General features: G+C 46.2%; 1 protein-coding gene across 4 annotated transcripts; it reads right to left on the bottom strand.

The window, feature by feature from the left end:
- Window positions 1-1,448: 1,448 nt before the first annotated feature.
- opa1 (OPA1 mitochondrial dynamin like GTPase) lies at window positions 1,449-27,275 on the bottom strand. Of its 4 annotated transcripts, XM_076151247.1 has the most exons (31): window positions 27,085-27,275; window positions 26,251-26,590; window positions 26,022-26,118; window positions 25,784-25,891; window positions 24,833-24,886; window positions 23,648-23,730; window positions 21,803-21,958; window positions 20,282-20,335; window positions 19,884-19,988; window positions 19,646-19,732; window positions 19,304-19,417; window positions 19,137-19,217; window positions 18,966-19,040; window positions 18,810-18,881; window positions 18,356-18,455; window positions 18,098-18,228; window positions 17,734-17,806; window positions 17,460-17,532; window positions 17,258-17,373; window positions 16,194-16,258; window positions 15,969-16,045; window positions 14,698-14,863; window positions 14,418-14,570; window positions 14,024-14,132; window positions 13,746-13,825; window positions 13,300-13,440; window positions 13,080-13,196; window positions 12,870-12,963; window positions 12,570-12,680; window positions 1,656-1,729; window positions 1,449-1,521 (listed from the first exon to the last, which is right to left on the bottom strand). In XM_076151247.1, exons 1-30 carry the CDS (start codon window positions 27,111-27,113, stop codon window positions 1,665-1,667), a joined length of 3,126 nt encoding a protein of 1,041 aa, XP_076007362.1. In that variant the 5' UTR covers window positions 27,114-27,275; the 3' UTR covers window positions 1,449-1,521; window positions 1,656-1,664. The 4 variants fall into 4 exon arrangements, with proteins under 4 accessions (XP_076007362.1, XP_076007365.1, XP_076007364.1 ...); XM_076151250.1 differs by lacking the exon at window positions 21,803-21,958; XM_076151249.1 differs by lacking the exon at window positions 24,833-24,886.

Here is a 27,275-nt window from a genome sequence, read left to right as displayed (position 1 = left end):
TGTGTGTGTGTGTGTGTGTTTGATCTCACGCCTGATCACAATCAACCCCTGTAATATGCACGTAAACACACCGAGCGACCAAATGCCACATAGATCTTGGAGCAGAGAGGGGAAACACACTGATGGGACCAGAAACCACGGCAACTGGACCGCCTGGGACAAGATCAGGATCAGGACCGACCCTGGACCAGTAAACACTGAAGCAAAGAAGTGAAGTGCAGGACAATACAGATAAGGTCTACATGTTGTTAAATGATGTGATTAAGTGCTCGTATACTTGCTGGATGACGTAATGACATAAAGAGTGATGTCACATTTTGATGGTGTGACGTATTAAGGGTCCTAAGTGATTCTGAAGGTGTTTCCGCTGCAGGTCAGGGCTGATTCATGTTTCTGCGCCCTGGTGGATGTACAGTAGCCTACAAAGTGACATGAAGCACAACAAGTGTGTGTGTGTGTGTGTGTGTGTGTGAGTAGGAAGCGTGGGAGGAGAGAAGTGTACAGTGAAGACGGCGAAGAACTTCTTATATCATCTGTTAAAAGCCACTTCCCCCGCCTGATAGAAACGGAGTGAATCTACTCAGAGGTGCGAGATTGGTCTTTAGCAAAATCTAATATTAATTTGTAGATTAAAGCTGAGATGTGGACTCACACACACACACACAGACGGACGGACGGACGGACGGGGGGGAAAGCTTGAGTTTTAGGTGTGAAAAGGGCGGTGAGTTATTTGGCAGAAATCTTTCAGGGATCACACAAAGGTCGCTTCTTCATCCGGTGCGAGAACATCCTCTGGAGCTAAACACACACTCACACACACGCAGCGTGAAGAGTGAGTCTACAATAGAGCTTTACTGAGGTTAACAAAGTGCTTAAGATACTATGTGAGGCGGAACGTGAAGTCGAGGCTCAAACTGTTCCAGGCAAGGCCGAGATATGAAGCCCGAGGCCTCATCAACCATCGGTTACCGTGCCTGTGGTGTTTCCTCTCTACACACACACACACACACACACACACACACGTGCATGCTCGCTCGCATCATCAGCAGCAAAAGGGAAAAAAGAAAAACATTAGGGGAGATAAACAAGTCCACATGCCTCATTTATTGGAAATGAGGGAGAAGAGGGAGAAGGAAAGGAGAGGAGAGGAGGAGGAGAGGAGGAGAGGAGGTCAGATGTTTGCAAAGCTTCTCCTCTCTGTGTTCATCAGTGTGTTTGCACTCCGGAGCACGAACCGATCTGACTCCACCGGAGAGTTACGAGAAACAAAACAGAAAATAAAAAATTGAAGCGAAAGTCTGGCGAAAAAAATAGTAAGCCCCTCTTCTTCTTCATCGTTCCGTTCAGATCCTCCTTCCCTTCTGCTTCCCGAGTGACAGGAAGTGAAGCGGGCGGCGTTTAGAAATCTGGTGTCGGTGGAGCCGGGCGGGGGGGAGATTGATCATTTACAGGGGGCGGGGCTGATTTAGTTTGTCTTAGTTCAGTGCTTTGCTGTGATCCATAATTTTGTTTTCAGCGATCCTGGAAAAAGGGAAAAACCAAACCATGAATCTGTTCAGAAGCTGAGATGTTTGTGGCTTACAGACACACACAAAAAAACATGAATACTGCAAACACGTGATGCGTTTACAGTTCATGGATGTGGAGATGAATACCTGCTTCTCCTACTTCTCCTTGTGTAGAGCTTCTATGAAGGATTCAAGTTTCTCCTGGATCTCCCGCACTTTCTCTGCAGACACACAAAACAGTTTGATCCGTCAATAACAAACAATACACAAGATAAGACTTCATGTATTACATCATTTGTGTGTTTTATCATAATAACCATCAACTTATCACCATGTTCTCTTTTAAAAACACACTTAAACCTGAAGTACATCAACAGAAATGAGCCTCTTCTAAGTTGAGATGTAAGAAATGAACCCTGGAGGCTCTGGAGGCTCTGGAGGCTCTGGAGGCTCTGCCCCAATCCTCACACTCAGTACTCAAGAGTATTTTTTTATTATTGCAATTAAAAAGGCACAAATGCAACTGAGCCGTACGGGTCAATCAGGGGGAGGGGCTTCATCACCATCATGGCGCACTTCCCTCTCACAAATCAATTAAGCGTTCATGTCCAGATTAAGCGAGTTTATGTAAATTCAATAAGGCGGCGGAGTGGAACAGAGGTCTGCTGAACGTCTCCTGTCTCCTGTAACCACGATGACATAAATACAAAACAGCAACACAAGCTGCAGCTCAACACACACAGAGCTTCAGACAGCAGCAGGTCTCGTCTGAGTAGAGAGAGCAGAGACCTCAGGCTGAGCTTCCTCACACATGTGACGGCGAGCGCTTGTGGACCGCCGCCAGGGCTGCGGCGACCACATCAAGGCCCTCACCCCCGCCTCGTCATGGTACGCTCCTGGCAGGCACATTGCTAATGGACAGAGGAAGATACCATAACAACAACATTTCCCATGAAAAGAGAAATGTACTGGAGGAACAGTCAGTCACTCCTCTCTGTGATTAAGCCTCCTTTGTGCTCCGCCTGCCTGAGAGGAGCAAACATGTCCCGTCACACGAGACGAGCCAGACGCAGAAAGCGCTCTTAATCGCTGATTAAACACTGGCTGGGAGGAAGTTTGTGGAGCAGTGCTGAGGAAAGGAAGCCCCCCCCCCGTCCCCCCAGCTGCACCTTGAGGTCCTGGCTGGATCTCCTGCCTGCGTCCCCCTGTCACCCTCGCTAATCTGTCTGGATCTTCCCCAAGCACAAACTCAAACAGAAAGCTCTGCAGAACAAACCGTGGCCAGCTCCATCTTGATCAATCGGCCACACGAGATGGACGGGCCACCTATTGTTGATTGTTTTCCTACACGGAGGCCCAGAGAGCTTAGAAACAGCTTTAAGGGGAAAAAAGGGAGAAAAGGGGACTGGACTGCATTTGTGGGGAATAAATCACAGAGGTTTAGACCTCAGAGCAACAGTGTCCCAAGTGTCTGTTTCAGGTCGGCACAAAGGTGAGAGCAGCGTGTGTGTGTGTGTGTGTGTGTGTGTGCTTCAGTGTGAAACAGGAGACGGCAGCACTGAGGGGCTGGTGTGTGTGTGTGTGTGTGCAGACGCTTTGATGGGAGCGGTGCAGCAGCAGAGCTCTCCTGTTCCTGAAGGATGAAAAGCTGGGAGAGGTGCAGGCACGCCTCCGCACACACACACATACAGACTCACACACCTCAAACACACACACACACGAACACTTGAAATACAAGCAGAACCGAGGAAAGCTGATTGACAAGAAGAAAAGCCTCGGCCCTGAAACACACACACACACACACACGCACAAGCACACGCACATGAAAACACCTCAATGTCGTGGAAACCAGCGCTGCTCACGCCGCCGTGCAGCCCCCGCCTCCGTCTGATCCACACTTACCACTGGCAGGTGGCAAACAATAATCCCCAGCCTTTGATACTCTGTTAACACACCGGGGTGAGATGGAAAGACGCGAGGCGGAGATTACAACACCTAATGGAGGCATTAAGGGGGCCTGAAGAGGGGCAACGCTGACAAGTCACTGCAGCAGGTGTGGGGCTGAAACATGAGCCTGCGGTGCACCCTTCCAACACACACACACACACACGCACACACACCCAACCGCAGGCCACGGCTCAGAGTTCAGCCGCGTGGGCTGCGTGCCTCCACCGCAGGACAACATAATTCAATCCAAGCCAATCAGAGCAGGATTACCAACATCTGTCTGAACTCAAGTTTGAAAAAAAGAATAAAGTGTGGAGAGGTGTGGGGTTGTGAGGAGGGGGGAGGGGGGAAGAGGGGGGGGGGCTGTCAGATCATCAAAACATGGGAAAGCCCCTGGCTCAGGCTTCAAAGCTTAGACTGGGTTTAGATGTGGCTGCAGATAAGCTCGCCTATGGAGCCTCACAGTTTTCGAATGCGGGCCGCTTAACACGGGTCAACAAATACGGATCCTGCCAACTGTCGGGGCAGAGACGCCGCGTTCGGCTCCATCACCGGTCACAGAGGTCAGAGGTTAGATAACGAGGCCCGGGATGAGAAGATGGCCGTTTGACGACAGATTGACGGACGACCGCACGTTCAGGTCGCTGAGGAACATCACAGCCTTCCTTCCTTTAAGGATCTGGACCTCAAAGTTCTTACAAATCATTGACGCATGAACATGAGGCTCCCACGTAACCTCTCTCTCTCTGACAGCACACACAGAGCCACACTAAGGTACCAAGAGCGGCAAAATCTTTCGCAAATGACACCCAGGAGCTTCCAGGAGAGACAAAAAACCCTGAGATGCTGCGGATAAAGAAAGCAGCAGAAACAGATATTTATTCTCCTCCGACACCAGCTGTGTTTCCTTCGTAACACAGCCGGGGAAGAAAAGGCCACAATAAGGGTTTTCTGTTCTGCGTCCCATAGAAATGCTACAGAAAACATTGGGCCGAGCACCGGCGCCTGTAGCTCACTGAGCGGTGGGAGTAGCCGTCTAAAACTCCATTTACAGCCTGTTTACCTAAGAGATGAGCCCCAAAACACAGTCATTCAACCGCTCGCCCCTTTATCTGGTCATGAATATTCCCATAATCCTCTGGCTTCTATCCCAGAGGCCCCCTTCTTTAAGGCGCTGGGTGTTGTGCAGGTCGCCGAGGGTGGAGAGAGACTCTCGCCTATTGAGGCGGGGGAAGACGGGGGAGCCTTTCCCCTCGCAATCCTCTCTTTCAAGGCCTCTCTCTCTCTCTATCGCTCTCTCTCGGCTGATCTCCACATGAAATGATATCTCATTCTCCGCTGCGCCGCCGAGTCGCCTGAGCCCGCTGTGGCCGGAGCGCCGACAGAGAAGTCTTTAATTGACCTGTAATTAGACTGAGCAACGGCGAGGCCACGGTGGAGCGGCAGGAGAGAGAGAGGGAGAGAGAGAGGAGATAAGAGGGAGAGGGAGGCCTGCAGGAGTCACAGAGGAGGAGGGGGGGGGGAGATAACTAATCCTCTTCATATGGGAGATGGCCGCTCTTCTTCACCGGCTGTGAAAGGGAGGCGACGGTAAAGGAAGAGTGGAGGTTATTAACAAAAAAAGTGGCAACAGCGAGATTTCAGCGCATGATGTTCGGTGCCAAGGTTGAAGCGGCTTCATCACGCTACTCTGACAAGAGTTCACAGCATGGTCACGAGAGAGAGAGAGAGAGAGAGAGAGAGAGAGAGGGGTGGAGGGAGGGAGGGTGGGGTTCCTGTCCCGACCTATCATCGTTGTGGAAGGAGCTTTTTATATCTCAACACCATCGCCAAGGTCGCGGCGTGGATGGAGGCGGCCCGGCGTTTCAGCGCTCTGGCGTTTCATGCTCTGAAAGCCGATCTCTTAATGTAACAAACAGAGAAGCCTTTTCCTCGGCGCGCTGCTTGATTTGTCACTATATCCAGATTGTCACGCTATAAAAAAGCGGGCCACGGGAGGCGGACGCAGCCGGAGCGCAGGGATGTCGACGGGCCCAACGCCGCGTCGGTGACACGGCAATGAATCAGGCCCCCGCACCGGTCTGGTTGCTCTTATCTAGAAACCAGATGGCGGAGAGACAGCGGCCCAACCTGAGGACAGGCACAGGTCTGAGCAGGTCAGACCTCGGGGTCGCTCAGGGGGCAGACTAAACATAAACAGCAAAATAGCGAGACAAATCCTTTGAAAGTGCAATTTGACGCGATGTTTCTTCGGCTTTGTGTCGCCTGTTGTGCATGGGTCAGACGTCTAAGCCTTTTAGTGCAGGCGGCTGTAAAGATGAGGGCTGTGGTCGCTGCTGTGGTAAGAATGCAGCTGGGACCCTGCAGGGCTCAGGTACACGCAGGAATACCTCCACCAAGGCCTGAGGGTCCATCCATTATGACTCCACATCTCTCTATGATGAAACTGAACAGGGTATCTAACATGAACAACAAACAGATCCTCTCATCATCATTACATCGTGTGATCCAGTCAGACTCAGCGTTTGCACTCACATGGAGTCTGAGCTGGTGTGTTGTGAGGCTAAGTGGTGATCAATCTGCAGCGGCCACAGTGAGCCCGGGGATGTGGGGCTGACAGGACCGCTCTAAGCCCAGGTTCCTGTCATAATCCCTCTGAGAAACTCCCTCACTCCCAGCTGTGCATGGACAACATCAACCGCTGCTGAACTCTGGCACCAGAACCCCCGAGGTGACGCTCACGAAGGCCAGCGTGGAAACGCAGCCGACACGTGACACGGCAACATGGAGCTGAACCCCCAACCGCTCCAGCAAACAAGACAAGCAGCAGAGAGAGAGAGAGATAAGGGAGTGGGGCTGAGGCGTACCTCCTCTGCACTCCTCTTCCCCCCCTCTGCCCTCAGGTAAACACAAACCTCCAGCTGCTCTGGATCCCACACACACACACACACCGTCACATCCATATAACGCAGAGGAGACGGCAAACGCACCTGGAATTCCTTTGAGCCACTTCATGAAAGCCTGCCCAGACCCATAGGATGGAGGATGCAGATAGACTGCAGGTGTGTGTTGCTCGCAAATACAACACACACACAGACGTTAGCGAGATGTGCATCTGCTCAAAGTAACCCTGGCCTCGACAAAAAAGGTCACACACACACACACACACACACACACACACACACACACACACACACGCGCACACGCACACGCACACGCACACGGTAGAGGCGTGAGAAAGCTCCATCCCTACATCTTGAACTATTGCCGGGGGGAGTGTGTGGTTTTCCTATTACCTCATCTCAACCGGCACCTGATGTCAGCTCTTTTGTGTGTGTGTGTGTGTGTGTGTGTGAGTGACAGGAGGTTCAGTGGGGATGGGTCCCTGAGGGTGGGTGCACGCTGTGTTGGAAACCTTTACACAGAAGCCTCGCTGAAGTTCCCTTCCCTTCCCCTCCTTCTCTTTTCCTATTTTCCCATGCTCGCCGCCGTCTTTCCCCCTTGCCAAGGAGAATGAAAGATGTGTCCACGCTCCCTTTCATCATTGCGTTTCCTCTTCACTGCTTCCTTCATCGCCTCTACACTGTTCCTGATCTGAAACACTTGCCCAATGTTGATGTAGTCCACTGGTTCCTCTCCTACGTCGGTACCAAGGGAGAGCGTTAAGAAGCCACAGAGGCAATGACCTTTTTAATGGATCGGTTTGGGCTGTATAATGCCCGATCCATCTCTGATCCTTTGTTTATTGTAGCCCATCCCTCCCTGGGTAGACCAGGAGTCAATAATAAAATAGGAAAAATACACCGTGAAGCTGTAGAGACGGAAACTTCAACAAAACATCCATCCATCAATCCAAACAACATGGGGCACCAAAGCAAACTGAGACTCCTCCTCTCTAATCTTTGTATACACATAAGTATTCAGGCACAATAGCAAGGATGGTAGGATCTCATCCAGAGGTAGACAGACTGGAGAGACTGCACTTATTACCGACTGGAGAGAGGAGAAGGACAGACATGTGGAGTGAAGGGAGGAAGTAAAGTGAGTGGGAGAGACGGGATGATGGGAAAGTGACAAGAGAAGCAGGTCAGGACTGGAGCAGAGAAGGGACAGGTGCCTGTTGGGGGGCTGCTACAAATGAGGTGGAGGAGGAAGAAGATGAGGAGGAGGAGGAGGAAAATGAGACTCCTGTCTGTTGTGTTTAGGGGGAAGAGATATTCCGATGGTGTGTGGCAGGAGAGAGAGAGAGAGAGAATAAACAGGAACGAAGGGAAACTGGGAGAGAGGGAGGGAGCAGAAACAATGGAGAGACAAAGAACTAAACCATTAGAAACTCGCAATAATGATAATAACCCATGTTATCTTTTAATCATAAGGGAAATACTATGAAACCTCTGAACACACCCACACACACACACACCACTTTAAGGCGATACGTCATCTCTTACAGCAGCGGAGAACAGAGGAGCACTTCTCACTGAGCTCCCACTAATCACTCCGGAGGAAGCTGCCCAAAGGAGGAGGAGGAGGAGGAGGAGATGAAAGGAAATGAAGTGAGCGTGAGGCTGGGAAGGCATTCCGGTGAGCAAGCCCAGACAACCAGGGCGTTATTGTATTCTGCTTCCACACAAGCATGAAGGAACAAAGTGCATCTACATGCAAACACTTTAGCCATTATCATTATCCTCAGGAGCATCTACTATTGATCCCATTAATTCCTTAAATCCATAACTTTCCTCACGTCGTCGCCGCCTGTAGCAGCGAGGACGGCACACTTGTGGACGAGCATGGAGGCCGAGTGCAAACACAAACTAGGCCTGCGCTGTTTGGCACGGGGACCAGGTAGCTTTTACGTCTCACAGCAGCAATTCAGAACATGTGACCTTTCCTTGTTAGTTCCTTCTCCTTTGTGTGTGATTGTATTATTAGTTGTGAGCGTACACAACCTGTAACACAAACACAAACAACACTCTTTGGCGTCTACAGAGACCTGTGGTTGAACGCTGCTTGTTCCAGAGATGGCACCGAGCCATACAGCTGGCCTGGCACACGCTGACACACACACACACACCAGCACAAGCGCACACCTAGGGCACGCTGTACCCCCCCCGACTTATGCTGGCTTCACATGCTTAACACGCTAACACGCCGACACACACCTGACCTGCATGTGTAACCCGAGCAGCTCAGGGTCTGTTTGCGAGTCGGGGCAAATAGCTCTTAACACCACACTGCCTCTGGGAACACATTTCTGCCTTTGTTAAGGGAAGTGCATTTATCCTTTCTCCTCCCCTCCTGCCTCTTCCTCTCTGCTTCCCTCACTTCCCTTTTCTCTCATAGGAACAGGCGGCCAGGTGAAAGTAGGGTAGGGCTTCCTCCCTGTTACCCCTTTCCTCTCTCTCCCTCCATCAAGGTTAGATGAGAGAGAGAGAGAGAGAGAGAGAGAGAGAGAGAGAGAGAGAGAGAGAGAGAGACGGAGCTGGACAGAGTTTTACATGGAAAAGAAAGCAGCTGGATCAAGTAGCCGGTGGTATTAGTTGGTTGACCTGTGGGGTCAAGCATAGTTTGAGCCTGAGGCACGCTGACCTGTGGTCTCTAAAAAGGGCTGGAGAGAGAGAGAGAGAGAAAGAGAGAGAAAGAGAGAGAGAGAGAGAGAGAGTGTGGGGGAACAACGGCTCAGAGGTGAGACGGTTTCATGATACATCAAGTGAAGTCGCTCGCCATGGAGACAAGAGACAAATCCATCTTCCCACCCATACAGTTTTAGCCCGCCAGTTGAAAACCAAAAACAAATAATCAAATTGTCAATCATCTAACATATTGTGAGTCCAAAACACTGCAATAGTGATTAAAAGGAGAGTGAAACTGCATTTTGGAGTGAGTGACAGCTGTTAGACTACCGCATCGACGGCTCCTATCATTTGTCTCGTGCAGCACTCCTTACACAAACTGTCTCTCTTTAACAACATTGCAGCTTCTTACAGTTTGGCGATCGAATGTGGCAAAATTGCGATTTGGATTTGAATGGGATTTCTTGTGCGTCCCTGGCTGTGAGGCGGTGTGAGGAGCTGCAGAGACCAAAGTCCTCCCACTGAAAGGGCACAGGCTGACACACAGTCCACCGCTGAAATATCTTTAAATGACCTTCAGAAAAACACAGGGACAGGGCGGCATAATGTCCACACTCAAGTCCTTGAGGGTGTTTGAATTGTTTTGAGACATCTCTATATGCGTTAGAATTTAGAAAATATAGATGGAAATAACGAAGCTCTCCTCTTATACCAATGGGAGCCATTTTAGACGGCCTGTGGGCTTCTGCTCCACAGTGCAGCAACTGGTCATGCCAACGCAGAGCTGAACGGAATGAGGCTACAAAACCTGCAACAGGATCTCAGCAATATCCACACACACTTTTATTCACCAACCGAGTGAAGAAAGTAGAAGCACGTCAAACTTTTTTGTTTCAAACTTTGCGCTTTGAGCGGAGTTACAGAGTGGACACAGAGTTAAAGAATCAGCCCATCAGCCATGAAGTTCAGCCAAGAGTGATGGATCCACATACCCACGCCCCACACACACACACACACAGACACACACACAGGTCTCGGCTGAATTATACAGGGAGGCCTGTACAGAGTGTCAGAGAGCTAATGATCCAGAGCCTCCACTTCACCCACTAACTCACACTGACCGAGTGGCATAACTGCAACTTTACAGCATTAAAGTTGGAAAAACTCTGACATCGCTATAAGATCAGTGCTAAGTGTTATGGACATGGCAAGTTTCAGTCTCAAAATGTTGTAAAATTAGATTTATGAATGACAAATAACTGTCGTTGAGTGGTTTTACCATTTGTTTACAATTCATCTTTTCTCTTAAACTCCTATTTCTTTTCTAAACATTTCAAAGCCCAAAAACCTCAGGTTGATAGTTTCCAGTTTTGATCTGCTTTGCTTTAGCCTGTGAAAACATGTGTGGGTGCACATACAGGTGTGTTTCCCTTCTGTAGATCTCAGCACTGATTCCCACATTCCCACATCTATTAATGAGCGGAGTCGAAGGTGGTGGGAAGTGGGAATGTAATGCTTCTTTGGGAAAGTTTGGGATCGGCTTGCCTTATAGGATTTGCAAGGCGAGGCAGGTCTAGGCATTGTTGACAAATGTATGGAATGGAAAGACCGGGAAAAAGGAAGCGAGAGAAAGACTGAGAGCAAGGAAAAGAGGTTAGTGTCAGAGGAAACCTACACAGAGGAAGAAGTAAAGCCTCTCTTAACCATAACCAGATTACCTCTCTCTCTCTTTGTGTGTCGCCCCGTTTTAGACTGGGCGGCCATGTGATTTGGCATTCTTCTGAAAATGTCAGTGTATGCAAATGTACATGACTCTGTGCATGTGTGTTTACACTGTTTAAATAAATGTAGTGGACTATCAGTTTGCATGTTTGAAGGCCTAGAAACGCTCATCAGTTGGACCGTAAAAAAAAAAAAGGAGAGAATATCTGGCAGCAGGATGTAGAAAGCAGGATGAGCTCTCTCGTGGCCAAAGTGCAAAGCTTTGGCAAATACTTTTGTGTCTACATTATGCATATAAAATTTATAGCCAAGGGAGATAGGGCCCATATTCTGTACAAGTGCACAGCTGCAGACAAGATATTACTATACAAACACCACATACTCACACACACACACACACACACACACACACACACACACACACACACACACACACACACACACACACACACACACACACACACACACACACACACACACACACACACACACACACACACACACACACACACACACACACACACCTCAATGCCCAGTGCTAATGTGAAATAGTCAGAAAGCTGTACATTTAAGATTGGCTTAAATTCTGCACCAGTCAGAGAAAAGAAGACGAAACGTTATATAAAATATGACGCAATAAGTCCTTGCATGAAGCCAGCAGATCGATGTCCACAAAAATAAGACTATAGCGGCAAAGATACAATATCAATATGTGTGACGCAACCCGTGTGCCACAGCCAACTCTGGTTTAATATTCAGTGAAAGTCCTTTAAGGTCCAGTAGTCAAGACTTGAGCCTAACAAACATCAGCCAAGATGCACAGGTCTGGACTTGCCACGTTTGGCACAGCACTTGACTAACATTGTCAGTAACTGAGGGGACAGTTGGTGTGCGTGTGTGAGTGTGTGTGCTGCCACAAACACAGAAAACATCTCCTAGGTTTCCGCTGGCATAAGAGCCAAGCTGGAACTGAGGCTGTAGCCGTCCTGGGTGTTTGACTCATGGTAGTTTCATCTAACTCATATACACAATAGATGAATCCCATCAGGCATCAGGGCTGTGAGTATGGATCTGGCCTATGGCCTTTGAAATGCAAAAGAGGTTTCACTCCAAATCACAATGACACAAGGGAGCTAAACCTTTTCCAGGTTTTCTTGCTCAACGGCTCTTTGGAAAACATTTGCCATGGAATGGAATGCAGCTTGTTTTGGAGTGTAGTAAAACCATACAGGCAGTTGTTATAATGCATCTTCACTGAATCAGAAACTCCCAACCTGCACTGATGCATACATACAGTACGTGTGCATACAGTGAGACCGAGCAAGCCTCAGCTCGTCTTACAGGCCTGTGGGATCCCTGCAAATTGTGCTGTGTTTAATCAGCAGGGTTGTGTTAACAGGGAGCAGGGCTGGTGGATCGACCTGACAGGCAGACAGCCGGCATACCGCTGCTACCAACCAGAAGCGCAAGCATACACACTCATCCCTGCCCTCTATGTGCCAATTAGATCTCCCAGTTAGTTTATGAATTATGTATGTGTATGTTGGACTCCAGTTGTTATCCAACTTATTTCAACTTGACTCTACTCGATCAGTTTAGTATACTGATTGGATTCTGCCGGTCCCTCTCCTTAAGCACCACTGCCACCTACTGACACGTTTGAGGCGCCTTACAATGAAGCCAAACTGCAGGCTTCTTGTAACTAAAATCATGCTTATCATCACAATACACTGCCTACTCTCCCCTTTTCAGAATGGAGTCACTGTCTTGGGCCACTTAAGTGTACACGTTTGTGTCGGATGTGGTTGTGTGCTTGTCTTACTGAGATCCTCGGCCAGCTGCACTCTGCGCCCTGTGATGAGCTGGATTTTCCTCTCCATGTCCTCACCAAAGTCCTCCAGTACTTCCTTCACATTCTTCTCCAGCCGGCGCACTGAGGGGATGAATGAGGGGATGAGTGAGCAGAAATATGCAGCACTCCAACATGCATCTGTCAGTGTTGTGATTGAATTATGTCACAAAAATGGTGGTGCATGGACTCACTGATGATTTTGATTCAAAATAAATAGTAAATGATGAAAATGTACTATTCAACAATGATCTATAACCACAAGTTACTTACCCTCTGTGTTTGTGAGCTGCTGTCGGAGAGTGTTTGCTGTGATGCCCAGCATTCTCTGGATCCTCCAGAACAGTACCACATCATTGCACTCCAGCTAGAAACACAAGCAGGCACCCAAGTTCACACAATGGTCTTTGATACAGTTCAGAAAAAGGTTGTAAAAAGAAAAACACAAATGAAGATCTAGTCTAGTCTATCCTCCCAGCTTACCTCAGAGTCAACAAAGTGTCTCTGGTAGTAGTAGAATCCTCTCTTGCAGAGGCTGCAGTGGGCCAGAGCCTTCTGCAGGAAGTGTCTGCGATACAGCTGGTGCCACGTGTCCTTGATCTGACCGAGCAAGGATGTAAACAATCAGACAGTTAATGGATGATACACAGTCACAAACATAAATGTCAGAGGAAGGCAAATATCGGCAGTGTTTGGAGCTCACCAGCACAGGATCAACTTCTACCCCTCGAGACTCTAGGTTCTTCCGGACTGTTGTGACCTCGTCGTTGGCCAAGTAGGCTGTGTGATCCTCATGGATCTTCAACAACCGCTCCAGCTCTTTTTTTGTTTCGTTACGGATGTGCTACAAGAAGAGAAGCAAATAAGCACCGTCTTAAGAGCAATGTTTACATGTGATTATTTACTGCATTTCCCTGCTGCTGCTGCTACTGTGGCAACTGCTATTAAAATGTAAGTGGGTCCATTCTTCTTACTAATACCAGGGTGTGACCAGGGTGGAGAAATTAACAGCAACATTTAAACGCAAGTGTATTCTTCTGTAGACTATAACTGCACCATTATACTCAAGTGCAGCACCATGAGTTGCTTCTTTTAAAGTGATGATCTCGTCAGACCCAGGAATTCTACTGCGACCCTTGGAACTCTAACCTGATCTGGTGTGCGGTTCAGCCAGTTAAGCCACCTCTGCTTCCAGTCTGGACCAACCATGTCGCTGATTACTGATTCAGCTACACAGAATGAGAACAGATAAAGGAGACAAAAGGGGGAGGAAATTGCATATATTAGCTGTTTCCTTCCATACTATGTATTTTACACTTTGAATGTGCAAAGCTTATGACGATGCACTTATGAACATCCTGACTATGAAATATAAGTCATCATAGAGTCTAGAGAGTGGGAGGTTGAGTTAAGAGAGTTTAACATACTGTCTTTGAGGCGTGACTGCAGGGTGTCTTCCATGAAATGAATGGCTGCATCCCACTGGGGCTTGTCTGTGATGGAGCGATCTTCAAGAGCATTGTGCTGGATCACCCTCTGACAAATAAACACACACACACACACACACACACACACACACACGTAGCAGGAAAAAGAAGAAAATAATCATGTACAAGGAGCTTTGACATGTCCATGCAAGTAACAACAATATTTTCTCTCTTGTCAAACCAAAAGCTACACACACTGCACATCTAGAACATCTTCCTCAGAACATTAAAGTGCAATGTCCATTGACTAAATTGGTAGTGGCAGAGGAAGTGTTCAGTCTATGTGTGCATTCTGTCTCTCTGCTCTGGGAGAGTGGCTTTGCTGTGTGTTTACCAGGCTGTCCATGGCCCTCTCATTCCACTTGTGCCTCTTAATGCTCTCATCCTTCACGGCCTCCTTTAGTTTGTCAAAAATGTCGTCCTGATCTTTGCCTTTGTATTCAGCCATGAAGCGAGCAAACTCCTCCTGCAGTGTCTCCCAGGCAACCTGATGGGGGAGCAGAGGAACAGAGGGGATAACTCACGTCATTGGAATTCAGCACCAACTAATCTATTTACAACTACATTTAGGCAATATCAGAAGGTAAAGCTTTAACATAGACATTTAGCTGTACCTCCAGAGCTTTGTGTGGTAGCTGCTTGTCCGTCCACTGTTTGAGCTTGATGTCTACAGTGGTGTTAAAGGTACCAGAGTCCATGGTCTGGGCAGCAGGCAGGTAGATGTTCTCAATGACATGGGTGGAAACACGCTCCCAGAGCTTCTTCTGCAGAATGGCCTCCCTGGGACAGTCAAAGATAAAACACGTCAGTTCTAGAGTTTGGAGTTCTCGTAAATGAATGATTGGCAACCTCACATTAGACTGGGATGTTAATCTAGATATCACAAATAATGTAAAAGAAGTTGCTTAGTGTGTATATTTAGTCAGGTCAGCTGGCTGGGTAGGAAAGCAATGACTGTGGAGGGTTTGCTCTTGGCCGAGAAGCTTTCACTCGTATAGTGAACTGCACCTGACTGTAGATTCCAATACAGCTCCTGCATGAGCCTGTTAGCAGCTAACAGCCTACGCACTCTCACTCCATCTCACCAGGACAGTGTGACAATGGGACAAAATCTTCCCCAATTCCCCATGAGACCACAGCAGAGTTGTGCCTCTCATTTATCATAAACACACGCTCATATTTCATTAGGCTCCCCTTTTGTTCAGGCCAGCACTCCTTGCTGTCAATAAGCAGCATCTCCAATAGACTGGCTAGCTGGCTGGCTGGCTGGCTGGCTGCCTGGCTAACAGGGCCACCCTGTTCCCATCCTTGGGCCATTCATCAGAGTATTGATCTGTGAGAGGTGATGGTGTGCACACTAGGGATGGCTACATCATGCATGCATCTCATTTAGCGAGGTTTTCCTCTTAGGGGTGAGGTATAAACTATACCTTCACACACAGAGAAATTCATTTGGCTCTAAAAATAGACTCCTACCTATTGTGAGGTGAGGGACTGACATGCTATAATTGCATTCACGTACAGGACCAAATAAGTTCTGAATGATGTTACACAGCTCAGTTTCTGCGGTTGCATCCCAGCAACTACCCATTACAAATAGAGGTAATGTTAAAATGCTGAACTACATTTTCATTTGAGACATTTGGTTGGTCTCTTTAAAAGGGGGTCAATTTCATCCTTGTTGCCATCAGCCTGTATGCTTTTCTGTAGGCATTATAAATGGCACTTGGCAGTAGAAATGCCGAGGCCTGTTTAGTCTTCAACCAGCTTTTGTTTCAACTACAGCCGCTAATGAACTCAAAATGTCACAGTTGACAAGCAGCAATAGTTCCACTCAGGACAGGTGTTATAGCACAACAAGCTGCAGCATACATAATGAACTCACCAGTGTTGGGGAGTTACTTGACTCAAACTAATGACTTCATCCAAGATTTCATTTTTGGCCTTCTCAAACAGTTCATTCTGTAAAAACAAACAAATAAACACAAGTCCTATTATACATAAAAGCCATTTGTGCTTAAAGTCTTTGTATAAAACACAACTGTCAAAGAACTGGAAAGAAAATACTTGATACAGGTTTGAAAGAGAAGGGTGTGTTTGTGTTTCTCACCCTGTCCAGCTCTCTCAGACGCGGGTAGTTGTTCTTCCATTCCGTCTCTAAGTTGAAGCGGGATGCTGGGGTGTGATGGGGGAAAGGTCATAATGAATGCATGATCTAAACAAACCTTTTCAACATGAAGATGAATAATAAAGTAAATATTTTCTGAATGTAAAATATAATTGAATAAATCCTGACAGGAACACACGACAAACGATTCAATCTAAGCCCCTATTACTTCTTCATAGTTTCACAACACTATACTGTTCGGCAGGTGGTCATCCTCAAGTCTGCTGGAAAGTCGATGAAAGTCCCTTTTGTTTTTTCATGCTTCATCAAACAATAATCATCCATAATCATCAGGTGATGACCGTACAGGAACAAGGCCAGCTTTGTTTTAGATTGGTTTGATATAAAGGAGGCAATCACAGCGGTAATGGTGCCCATCTTTTAATAAAAGTGGATCTTGTACACACACACACACACACTCTTAACTGGTCCCTTAGACGCAGAGCAGAGAGCCCTGATCACACACTATTTTATCGAAAGACTTTTGGTTCTCGCACACACACATGCAGACACTGAGACATGTGCGGATATGCACACCAGGCGTCCACAGTAGTGATTAGGCTAATTGCTGGTTTGTGGGGCCACAGCGGCATCAAGCAGGGAGGATAGGGGCCAGTTGTGTGTGTTTTTGATGGACTATGGATCAATATACAACACAATAGGCCGATGGGACCTGCAGTCGCAGGGCAATAAATCTCCTGCGCTGTTAGCAATGGGTCTGTGGTTGTCTAAGCTAATTGTCGATGGAAGGCAGGACTGAGGAAGCGAAAAAGCGTGGCAGTGTGGACTAACTACAACCAAGCACAAGAAGATAGGTGAGTCCAGAGCAGAGGAGTTCTAGCACCTGCTCTCTGTGCAGCCTAATGGATATACGCAGGTGCTGTCAAACACGCAGTGAATGGACATCAACATCCAACCGCAGCAATTCAAAGCTTCAATTAATGCTTGGCACAGGAAGGGCCTCTTTATGAACTAATTATTAACTCAAGTCCTGCACGTGTGTTTACCTTTGAAGACGTCAGCCTGCTGCTCAACAGATTCCCTCACCATCTTCCAGAAGCAGTCAGAGACAGCCAGACTCAAGTTCTTTGTGGTCACTTGGTGGGCTTTCAGCATGCCATCCCTATTTGGATACAGACATTATTTGTCTATTTGCAATGTATATGTTTGATAAAGCTGTTCAAGTTTGATGAGTGAACTTAAACCTGCCTCAGTAATCTGGAGTTCTGGAAGAATTCCTCCTCGTAGTCTTTAATGGAGTCTATACTTTCACTACTGCTTCCTGCAGAAGAGAGGACAACATGACAAGATGATGAAGTAAATGACATTCAGACTTTTGTTTGTTAGTTAGTTATGCTACAATTCATAAGGAAATAGTGGTAACAGTAAGTAAGGCATGCCACATGTACAGACATACTAATACATCACTAATGAAGCTGGCAAAGCTTGATTTACTAATTATTATTAGCTAAGTAAATGTTACCTCTTCCTGTCACAACTGCAAAGTAACCCAGAGCCTTCATGGGGAACAGCTTGCCTTCAACTATCTGCTGGATCTGAAAAAGAAAGACTTATCTTCTCAGGCTACTTCACAGCAGAACAAAAGACATTGCATGTTGAAATGAAAGCTGAGTGACCTCTTGTGGAGTAACTGCATATTACAATTTCTCAAAGTTGTGGTTTGGTACCTCTTCTGCTGATGTGTAAAGGTTTGCATAAGCAGCTATTTGTTGTTTAAACTGTTCACATCACCTTCGCTCACTAAGTGTGAGATTTCACCAATTTGTAACGTGGCTGTCAAGACAGAGCTGTGCCTTCATGTTACATAACACACTGAGCCATCTTACTCTGTTTGGGCTGGCCAGGTTCTTCTCAGCCAAGTCCACCTTGGTGAGGACAAAGATGGTCCTCTTCCCATGGGGGTCCATCTGGCTGACCAAGTCTGTTACAATGCTTCGCTCTGCATCCACACTGCCATCTAACCGGAGAAAGAAAATGTCACAGTCAGAAACGGATTACCATCTGTGAATATCTGACAAATTAAAATGATATGTACAAAGATAATAATGGTAAATAGAAGTAGGAAAGGTTTGCAAATAGCTCACCCTGAATGCACAGGATGATTGCGTTGGGGTTCTGCATGTAGGCTTTGCTGATGCTGAAGATGGTATCCTTTGTGTCTGCTGCCATGCCTGAAGTAACCGTCTGTGAAAGACACATAATAACAGCTTTCAGATTGTTAAACACCTTTAGGTTTTCAAGATGTCCTGGATTATTGGAGGTCAACGATCACACCTTTGACCATATAAAGCACTCTGGCTCTGTGTGTGTGTGTTTATTGCAGTTGCACTTGTAATATCTTCTTGCAGCTTAAATCAAATTTCAGCAGTGGCTGTCTTATTATACAGTATAAACTATGAGCTATTGGTTTGGAAATGTGGTGGCTGCATGAAGCACTCCACTCCACGCAAGTGTTTAAAAGTCTATAAAATATATTAAAATGTACATTAAAATGTGCCATGTCAGTAATTCCAATGATATCACTGAGTGTTTACTCACGCTGATGACACCTGGGAGATCCACGAGCACCATCCTCTGGATGCCAGGACCTTTTACACTCAGGGAAATTGTCTAACAAAAAAAACACATGTCATAATTCAGTCACAGCCTACAGCAGTGCAACAGCAAAGAGCAGTTTTGTTACCAGTGTCCAACCTCAGAGCTAACTGTCTGGCCCTCCTTCACACTCTTCCTCATCCTTAGCTCGATCTCATGCCTGAGGGCAGCAAGCTGCAGAAGGGAGGGAGGCAGAACAACTGTAAAAATACTGTAGGTTGTGTTGAGTTGTCATTTTAGACAGAGGGAATACATGACTTTTTGACTTACATCCTCCTCCTTAGTGAGGTCAAACTCTCGGCCACTGTCCTTGAACATGGCCACATGGTGGGGGCCTTCACTTAGTGTTACCTGGGGAGAGAAGGAGAATTGTCAAGGGCACCAGTGTACAGGAAAAGCCCATAAAAATTGGTTGCTACACATTTGTTTCCTCAAACCTTGACAGGAGAGCGAGTCATCATCTCTCCAGAGCCCCGGGGGAAGATCCTAGCCTGGGCTATCATCTCCAGCACACTTGTTTTCCCAGCACTCTGATCCCCGACCACAACGACCTGAGAGATAAGTGTGTGTGAGACATCGAACCCAGTACAAAGATGCAGTAACATGAGGCCAGACAAAACTGACAAAAAAAAGAATTAGAACATAATTTACACAAGAGGTTTTGTGATTTGTGAAAGCAAAAAACAACATCCTGCTCAAAAGCACTTTTAAAAACAGCATGTTGACATTTACTGAGACATGAGATAAATAAAAGTAGAAGTATCTTTGACTGTTCCTACCCTGGGTAAGTGGTCCTGGGTGTTGTAGTTGGCATCATAGTCCGACAAGATGTCCAGGACTTCAGAATACAAGTCAATAAGGGATTTCTACATGAAGGGATACAATGAGAAATTCAAACTCAATGAAATTCTGAAGTTTTTTCATGTACACTCTCACTGTGACAAAGACTGAAAGGGCAATATTTTTTGTTCAATTCATGAGTACAATAAAATGTGTGTGTGCGTGTGTCAGACCCACCTTCACTTTCCTCTGGTGAATCCCCTTATCATCCTTTTGCAGCACCACTTTTCTTAATTCTTTATTCTCCTTCTCCAGCCTCTCCAGCATGCGCTGATACTTCATCTATGGGACACACACCAGCAGCCAATCAACAATCAATACTCATACTAATTATTAAAAAAGTAAAATGTCAATTATTATGATTTGCTGCAAACAATAATCATCCATAATCATGTAATTTGATTACAAGTCTATGATTGATAAAACCTGAACTGAGCGTATATATATATATATATATATATATAAGATGTAGCTGAACAAACGACAGTAAATGTAAGTGGCTTTAACTCACACTTTTAAAAGACTCCAATATCCCTCTATTTTAAAGTATTGATCTTACAACCAATCTACTGTACCTGGGTACGGAGGAGTTCTTCCTGAAGCTGGTCTAGCCTTTCTTTGTCTGATGACTAAAGGTCAAATCAGAAAAGAATGAGAAAAACAGCAACAAAGTGGGTTAACACTCTTTTTCTAAAAGGATGATTTCCCTGTACCCTCCTTGTACAACTCCACAAGCATGAAATCCAACCAGCACCTGGGAGAGTAGATGCACACTCAGCATTGAAGAGAAATCGAATTGAGAGACGACAAGTTAATGTTATAGTAGTAGGACAAAAATCCGATCCTATCATAATACTCATTGGTCTTAGCTTAAATCACCAGGCTACGATTCATACACATGCACAAATCACAAAGTGAGGAACATACAGCTGAATTAAAACACAAAATCTAGTCACAATCAGTCATTGCAGTTTGATTTTTCATGATTTGTCAAACCTATCAAATTAGTTCTTGACTTCAGATGTCTGCAACACATTTGTCAGAATGTAAGAAAGGACAAACAGAAACAAGACATACATGAGCAAATGGGATTGGCAACAAGAAAAGGAAGTTACGACACAAACACACCAAAATGCTTTATCCTCAGCCAGATCTTCACTACATGGACAGGGACAGGAAGTGTCTGGTACCGTAGGCTTTCTATACGTGTAAAATGTAGCAATCTCAATGCCTTTCAGCTTTCGAAAAATTGGGTCCATTGAAGTGTGGCTTACAGCATGCAGTGGGGGTCCACTCCACTCCATGCACTGTCCATACAGTACTAACGCAGGAACAAGGCCGGGGGTCCATGCATGGCCTGCGATAGCTCACTAGCAAGCAATCTCAGCAAAGCCTAACACGGTGACTATGGAATGGAGTGATAAACGGAGAATAGTGTTTGGTATTGTTGGAGGTAGTGGCTTGGCAATGTGTAACAAATTACAATCTATTGGTAAAGAACCAACAAAAGAACTTGAAAATGATTGAAAACCCCTGATGCCATTGTTTAAAGTGAAGGGCAGACGCACAACACAGACACTTGGCAAATGTAATGCAAAGCTCATGCAGTAAAAGCAACCTCGTGGACAACTTATCTTCAATGTCTATTGATTAGTAGTGGTTTTAAATGGCGTATCGTTTTACTATGAGAGGTTTCTGTTATTTTATAAGCCAGGAGGGCAAAGTAACAGACAGACCTTACAGCTAAAACAACACCTCAGTGCTGACTTAACATAATAAGCACTGATCTCGTAACAAAGGTTTTAGTTATTGCATGGCGAGTATTGCATTACACTCTACAGCTGTTCATGTTGCTGTTTTAACCCCTTTACGGTCATCATACGATACTTTGTTTACTCTCAGCTGTAACAGACGGTAATTATTATTATTATAATTGAAATCTCTATTCTGTTTTGTCAAGGCAGCAGGTTGACCTTAAAGGGGGCAGGGGTCTAAAAGGTCCTTTAGTGTCATTCCATTTGTCATATAGAGCTATGGTCAGGTTGGAGGCGTTGTTGGAGTTGGGGAGGGATGTCTACGTGGGGTGGCACCTTCACCTTGCGTTTCTGCTGAGGGGGGTCGGGGTTCGGAGGCGGACTGGGAGCAGGCGGTGGTGGTGGGGGACGCGCACTAGCGGCTGTGGCAGCCCGTCGGACCTCCTCCTCGTGCCGCTGGATCTGCTGCTGAATAAGAACGAGCTCCCCGAGCAGACCCTGCTGGGGTACGTCATAGTGAGAGAGAGGCATGGAGCAGCAACAACAGTAACAACCACCCACTGCTGGGCTGGTCTGCCATCCAGGCCAGGGCTGCATCCACACACACCCACACACAGGACCAAACCAGAGGCCTGTGTGTACAATCACTGGCTAGTCACTATTCGGTCAAAGCTAGAGATGAACACAATCTAAGTCTAAGATACATTTCTGCTTATCTTGCCACCATCATCAGTGCTACACAGCAAAGTCTGTCTCTCTCAAACATAAAGGGGAGATGCAAAACTTTGCCAGCCTGACAGCAGAAGAGGCAACTGATACCACAAACAGTGCCTCTCGGCTAGTGGCAACCACAGTGGCTACGTTCTGTTCCCTCACCATCATGCATCACTGTGGATAAAGGTGTGCTTGGAGTCTGGTAACAGTATCCACTTGTGTTTCATGCAATATCATATACATTAACAGACGTAGTTCATCGATTTCATTTCCATAATTATCAATTCTTACACGACGTTTGCGTATTCTAACAGGGCCACAATATTGTGAATGTTGTAATATTTGACAGTTCTCATAATCGGTGTGGGTAATTGTGCAGAAGGTGAAGATGATAATGAAATGAGCAAAGCAGGCTCTGGAGTACAGCGAGGGTGAAGCAGAAAGCACATAGCAGGGAATTCATCTTTAGTCCAGTGGCCCCCGACATGAAGCAGTCCGTCTAAACAGAATACATCAAATAGTATGTATTCAACGTAGACATCCATATATTCATATATAGCATCTGATGTATATGTGTTGATTACATTTCTTGATTAACATTCTCATGTTGTTGTTGTTGTGTGTATTTTGGTATATTCTTTAAATTACTTTATACTTCATGTTTGTATTTCAAGCTGGGGACAAGTTTGGCCTAAAAGCAAAGCATAAGGGAAGAAAGCAGTTATTTGATGGAGCCCTTCTTAAAAGCACTTTGTCCAATGTTTATATACATTTTGGGAATGCTCACGTTTGGGAAAAGGACAAAAAACAAAAAGAACATGAAATCCAGACAGAAGAAGACAGAGAGACAGAACAAATGAATGTGACAGCTGGTCCCCGTGAATGAGGCTTCTGGAAAAAATGTGGATAAGCATGACAAAGGTAAAGGAAAAGCAAACATCTGTGTGTGTGTCTACAATAAGCCCCCTCTCTCAGAATGAGTCGTGTGTGGGATCAAACCTGATAACTTGTAGAAAAGCTCACTTGAGAGAGAGAGACTGAATGACCTTACATCATACTATTGTGAGACAAAGGTAAGAACCATTTTCGGACCATAGTATGTCATTTTACATGACAAGCATGTCATGTTCAGCTATGTTTATACTGAGTATGAGCTACTCTAACAACAGTATGAAGCTTACTTTAGCGATTCAGTGGAATTGAATGAATCAAAACACATGCTGATTTTAAGTGCTTTACAGTACGATGTGGGAATTCAAAGCCCAACTCTGATAATGTTTGCACAATTTGAACAATAGGTCATATTTTACTTTCCGATTCTTTGATTGAATTTTGATTCATTCGCCAATTCTGCTCACTGAGGTGACAATGAGCCAAGCTACAGACATGGGCTGAGTAAGACCAAGCTGTGGCCCAACAGAAAGGACAAAGTAAAGCTAAAGGAATCGGGACGCCGTGCAGACTCGGACTTGCCTTCTTGTATTGCTTGTCACTGCCATCTTGTGTGGCCGCAGCAGACGGATCCACCGCGCTCAGTGGAGGATCTCCTGAGGTTTCTACCGGAGGAAGCCCAACAAGGCAGAAACACAGTTAGCCACAGAAACACATTGCTAAATATGGAAGTTTAGAGACGCAACAGTTCCCACAGTTAAAAAAAAAAGTGCCAAAAGAGGGAGCAGTCATCTACTGGTTGCTACGGTGAGAGAGAGCAACACCCATGTGATTAAAATTCAAATGTGTGGAAAATCTTTGCACCATAAGCAGTTTTGACTACTACTGCCCAATTTCAAACACACACAGAAATATATAAGGTACAACACATTTAACATTTTAGGGCTAAAAGCTTAGAAGAGGCTGCCAATTACATCACTACATAATGTGTATCCACTATTCATTTCCATTACAAATGCAGGTAAATCATTGTGGATGCTGTTATGTGTTATCCGTGCATTTTCCAAACATTTGCGTTACAATTAGTAGTTGGGGACAAAGGGACAACACCAAATGTGAGAGAAATTAAGGAAAGCAGGGTACGGGTGAGAGAGGGAGAGGGAGGAAGTCAAAGGAGGCAAAAACCACACGGGGGCAGCCAAAGACACTCAGGTAAAAGAAAGAACAAGAATCACAGAGGACATACTAAAGACTGCTTAAGACGTCACATGTGACCTGCTCCTAAAAGCACCGCAGGTCAGGTGCAGGGGCATTCACCCCACTGGAGAATTACACTTCCTGCTTTTGTGCTATGATATGGACTATGAAAGAAACAACAAAGGTATAAGTTGAAATTTGAATGCAGTCATAAAGGGGAGTGTAAGGGAAGAAAACTCAAGAGAGACATAAGAAATAAACTTGTATCTTCTGGAGAAGACAGAGTCACCATTGTATTGACAGGTCATACACTTAACACAATAACAAGACCTGGGTTCTTCACCAACATTGGTATCGTTGAGAGCAGCGCCGGTCTGCAACCTGCGAAAAACTGCGGAGGATGCCGTGCCACGACCTCTAAGCGCCGAGATCGTGGCCACCGCTCTGCAAGCAGGACTACCAGCACAAACGGGCAACCATCGTAGGATGATGGCGCTCTAACAGTGGCAGAAAGAAAAAGGGGAGTGGAAGGAAGGAGCGCGGCACTAACTGAGTGCAGGGTTTACACACCTAACAACAGATGCAGACCGGAAGCTCCTTTGACTTCACTACCCAAATTCCCACCTGTAAAGAATGTGGAGGACAGGAGGGCGGGGGAGGGGGAGAAAGGAAGAACAACACAAGGTGAAAATCATAAAAGACCCAAGCAGAGGGATGATGGACAAGCAGGGACACGGCTGGATCATGTGCGTTAACCTAAAGCTGCTCTACCACGCTGTGCTCTGCAAGTCCAGAGTGAAATTCTGTAATTATGGACTATCTGTGTTTTTATACGCAAAATCAGCGACTCCATGGAGGTTTTTTGCTCCATTTTTGTCACTTGCTAAACTGTAATTATAATCTGGGCTGTCCTCAACACAGGCAGACCATGTTCACTGCAAATTAGACAACACAGCAAAGGTTCCATGGCAGCAGGAAACACATCAAATTTTTGGATGCAAAATTGCATAAAATCATGGTTTAATCTTGGCAGCAGAGAGGAAAGCCAGCCGACGATGCAGATAAAAGCTAAACCAAAACATAATCTCAAACTTGCTCCTGCACTTATTTTCAATTGGTTATTGGTGCATTTCTGGTTACACTACACTCGGTGAAGTCACAGCAGGTATTCTGCCTATGACAGTGTCATTAAAAAGGCAATACAAATCCAATTTTCATGTAAAGTGAAATGTTATCATGATCTCATTGCAACCACAGGCAGAAAAGCTGCAGCAGGAAAGAGGCAAAATAGAGTGAAGCAGCAGCATTTTCTGTTATTCTGCTGAGGTCGCTGTGAGGTGTGTGCAAAGGCAGACACCATATTACATCATAATGTATATGGAGATAGATGAAGATGTGGGAGACAGATTTGCTGGTGTGTCTAAAATTAATGTGGCCACTGGCCTGTCTGGAAATGACATAAACTCAAACTCGAGACACATTTATTAAGGCATTGTTGGTGTGTAACGGATGTGTACATACCAGGGGACAAGATGCTTTTCAGGAAGGTGAAGTTCTCTCCTATCTTATCAAAGTCAGGCATTAGTTTGGCTATTTCCTCCATCTCGGGCAGAGCTTTGGCCAGCTTCTCTGTGGTCAAAAGACACAACATGGTTAAGAGGATCAGAATGAAAGAAACAAATCTATTACAAGTAAGGTCTTGAGATGTGTAAGTTCATTGGGTTTCTGTTCCTTCGCGAGGCTAAAATGAAACACTTACCGAAATCAATTTGGTCGGCGAGTTCCCACACAAAATCAGGAACGACCCAGTTGTATTCACTAAAATCAGGCAGCATGTCTTTCCACTCCTCGTAGGTCTGCAGGTATGATTACAAGCTTCAGTTGGACGTACACCAGGTCAATTAACTAGATAACTACCTCTAGGTTAATGGAAAATCTTATTTAGTGAGACCAAGCAGTATTAAAGGTAAACATCCACCGATTCCCACCTTTTTAGCTGTGTAACCTCCTCCCACTGCCGAGCCCAGCAGGATGTATCTGAGCTTGAGCAGCCTGGCAGCGAGGCGGGCTACCCAGAAGTTCCGCTGCTGCTGGTAGCCATGGCCACCACCACCACCTGACCCCGGGGGAGGCTTGGGCGGCCGCATGGGCAACCTGGACATGGAGGTGAAGTAGCGGGCTGCGGTGCGGTGAGGGGGTCGCTGGGGGTTCGTGTTCCCCGAGTAGCGGTGGTGAATGGCCCGGGACAGAGGGTGCAGCTTCTGCAATGGCACCCGGAATCTCACTCCCATGTTCGAATTCGAAGCAACCAGGCTCCTGCACGCAATGCTGGGATGGAGTCAGAGAGAGAGGAAGGTGACTAACACTCACCATGACACTCTGATGGTTTGTTATGAAGCTTCAACATGAAACAGCTCCGGGTTGTTAACACATTGTAGGAAAACGACTCAACCAGTGCGTCAACAAGCCATTTATAAGAGCAAACACTTCTTAAATTTACACCTAGGAGCGTACAATTAGGATTTTCCTGAATGACGTTAGAGCTGTAACCTGGTCCCCGGTTTACCTGGAACGCTAGCTCGTTAGCTAGGTAAGATCGTTACAATTACTCCAGGAAACACTGACACACAGGCCAGTTCCTTCCGGCGGCCGTGTGTGGATAAAGTGTGTAAGTAGAGTAGATTAGCCTTCATTCTAGGTGTAATATGGCGCTTTTTAACGTATGTCGAGGTGTTACCTGTCTAAGCTGTCAAACAGACCTCCGTTACCTGCGCTTTCCTCCTAAGCTAACGTTAACGCTATCTTTGTTAAACGGAACTTACCAGGCAGCTCTGCTCCCGACACGCAACATGGCGCTGTTATCGACAAAATCTCTCGGAAATTCACACTTCAGGCGCTCTTTAATCCATCTTTACAAATGGTACACATCTGCTTGTCTTGTTTGCAGGCTAACAAGCTCGTTAGCTCACAAGGACACAGCGAGTCTCCAGAATGACAGTCCACTTCCTGTAAG

This window comes from Genypterus blacodes, unplaced genomic scaffold, assembly GCF_046128005.1.
Source record: "Genypterus blacodes isolate CSIRO-AG114 ecotype Tasmania unplaced genomic scaffold, CSIRO-AGI_Gbla_v1 ptg000054l_1, whole genome shotgun sequence".
Taxonomy (NCBI): Eukaryota; Metazoa; Chordata; class Actinopteri; order Ophidiiformes; family Ophidiidae; genus Genypterus; species Genypterus blacodes.
Note: the sequence above shows the minus strand (reverse complement) of the source record. Positions and strands in the feature narration are given on the sequence as shown.

Excerpts from the sequence above, each read along its gene's own strand:
- opa1 (XM_076151247.1), bottom strand. The coding sequence starts at position 27,113 with ATGTTGCGTGTCGGGAGCAGAGCTGCCTG. Across the intron at positions 14,571-14,697 it reads TACCACACAAAGCTCTGGAG|GTTGCCTGGGAGACACTGCA; the intron begins GTACAGCTAAAT and ends CTCCCCCATCAG. Across the intron at positions 12,964-13,079 it reads GACACTTTGTTGACTCTGAG|CTGGAGTGCAATGATGTGGT; the intron begins GTAAGCTGGGAG and ends TTGTGTTTCTAG.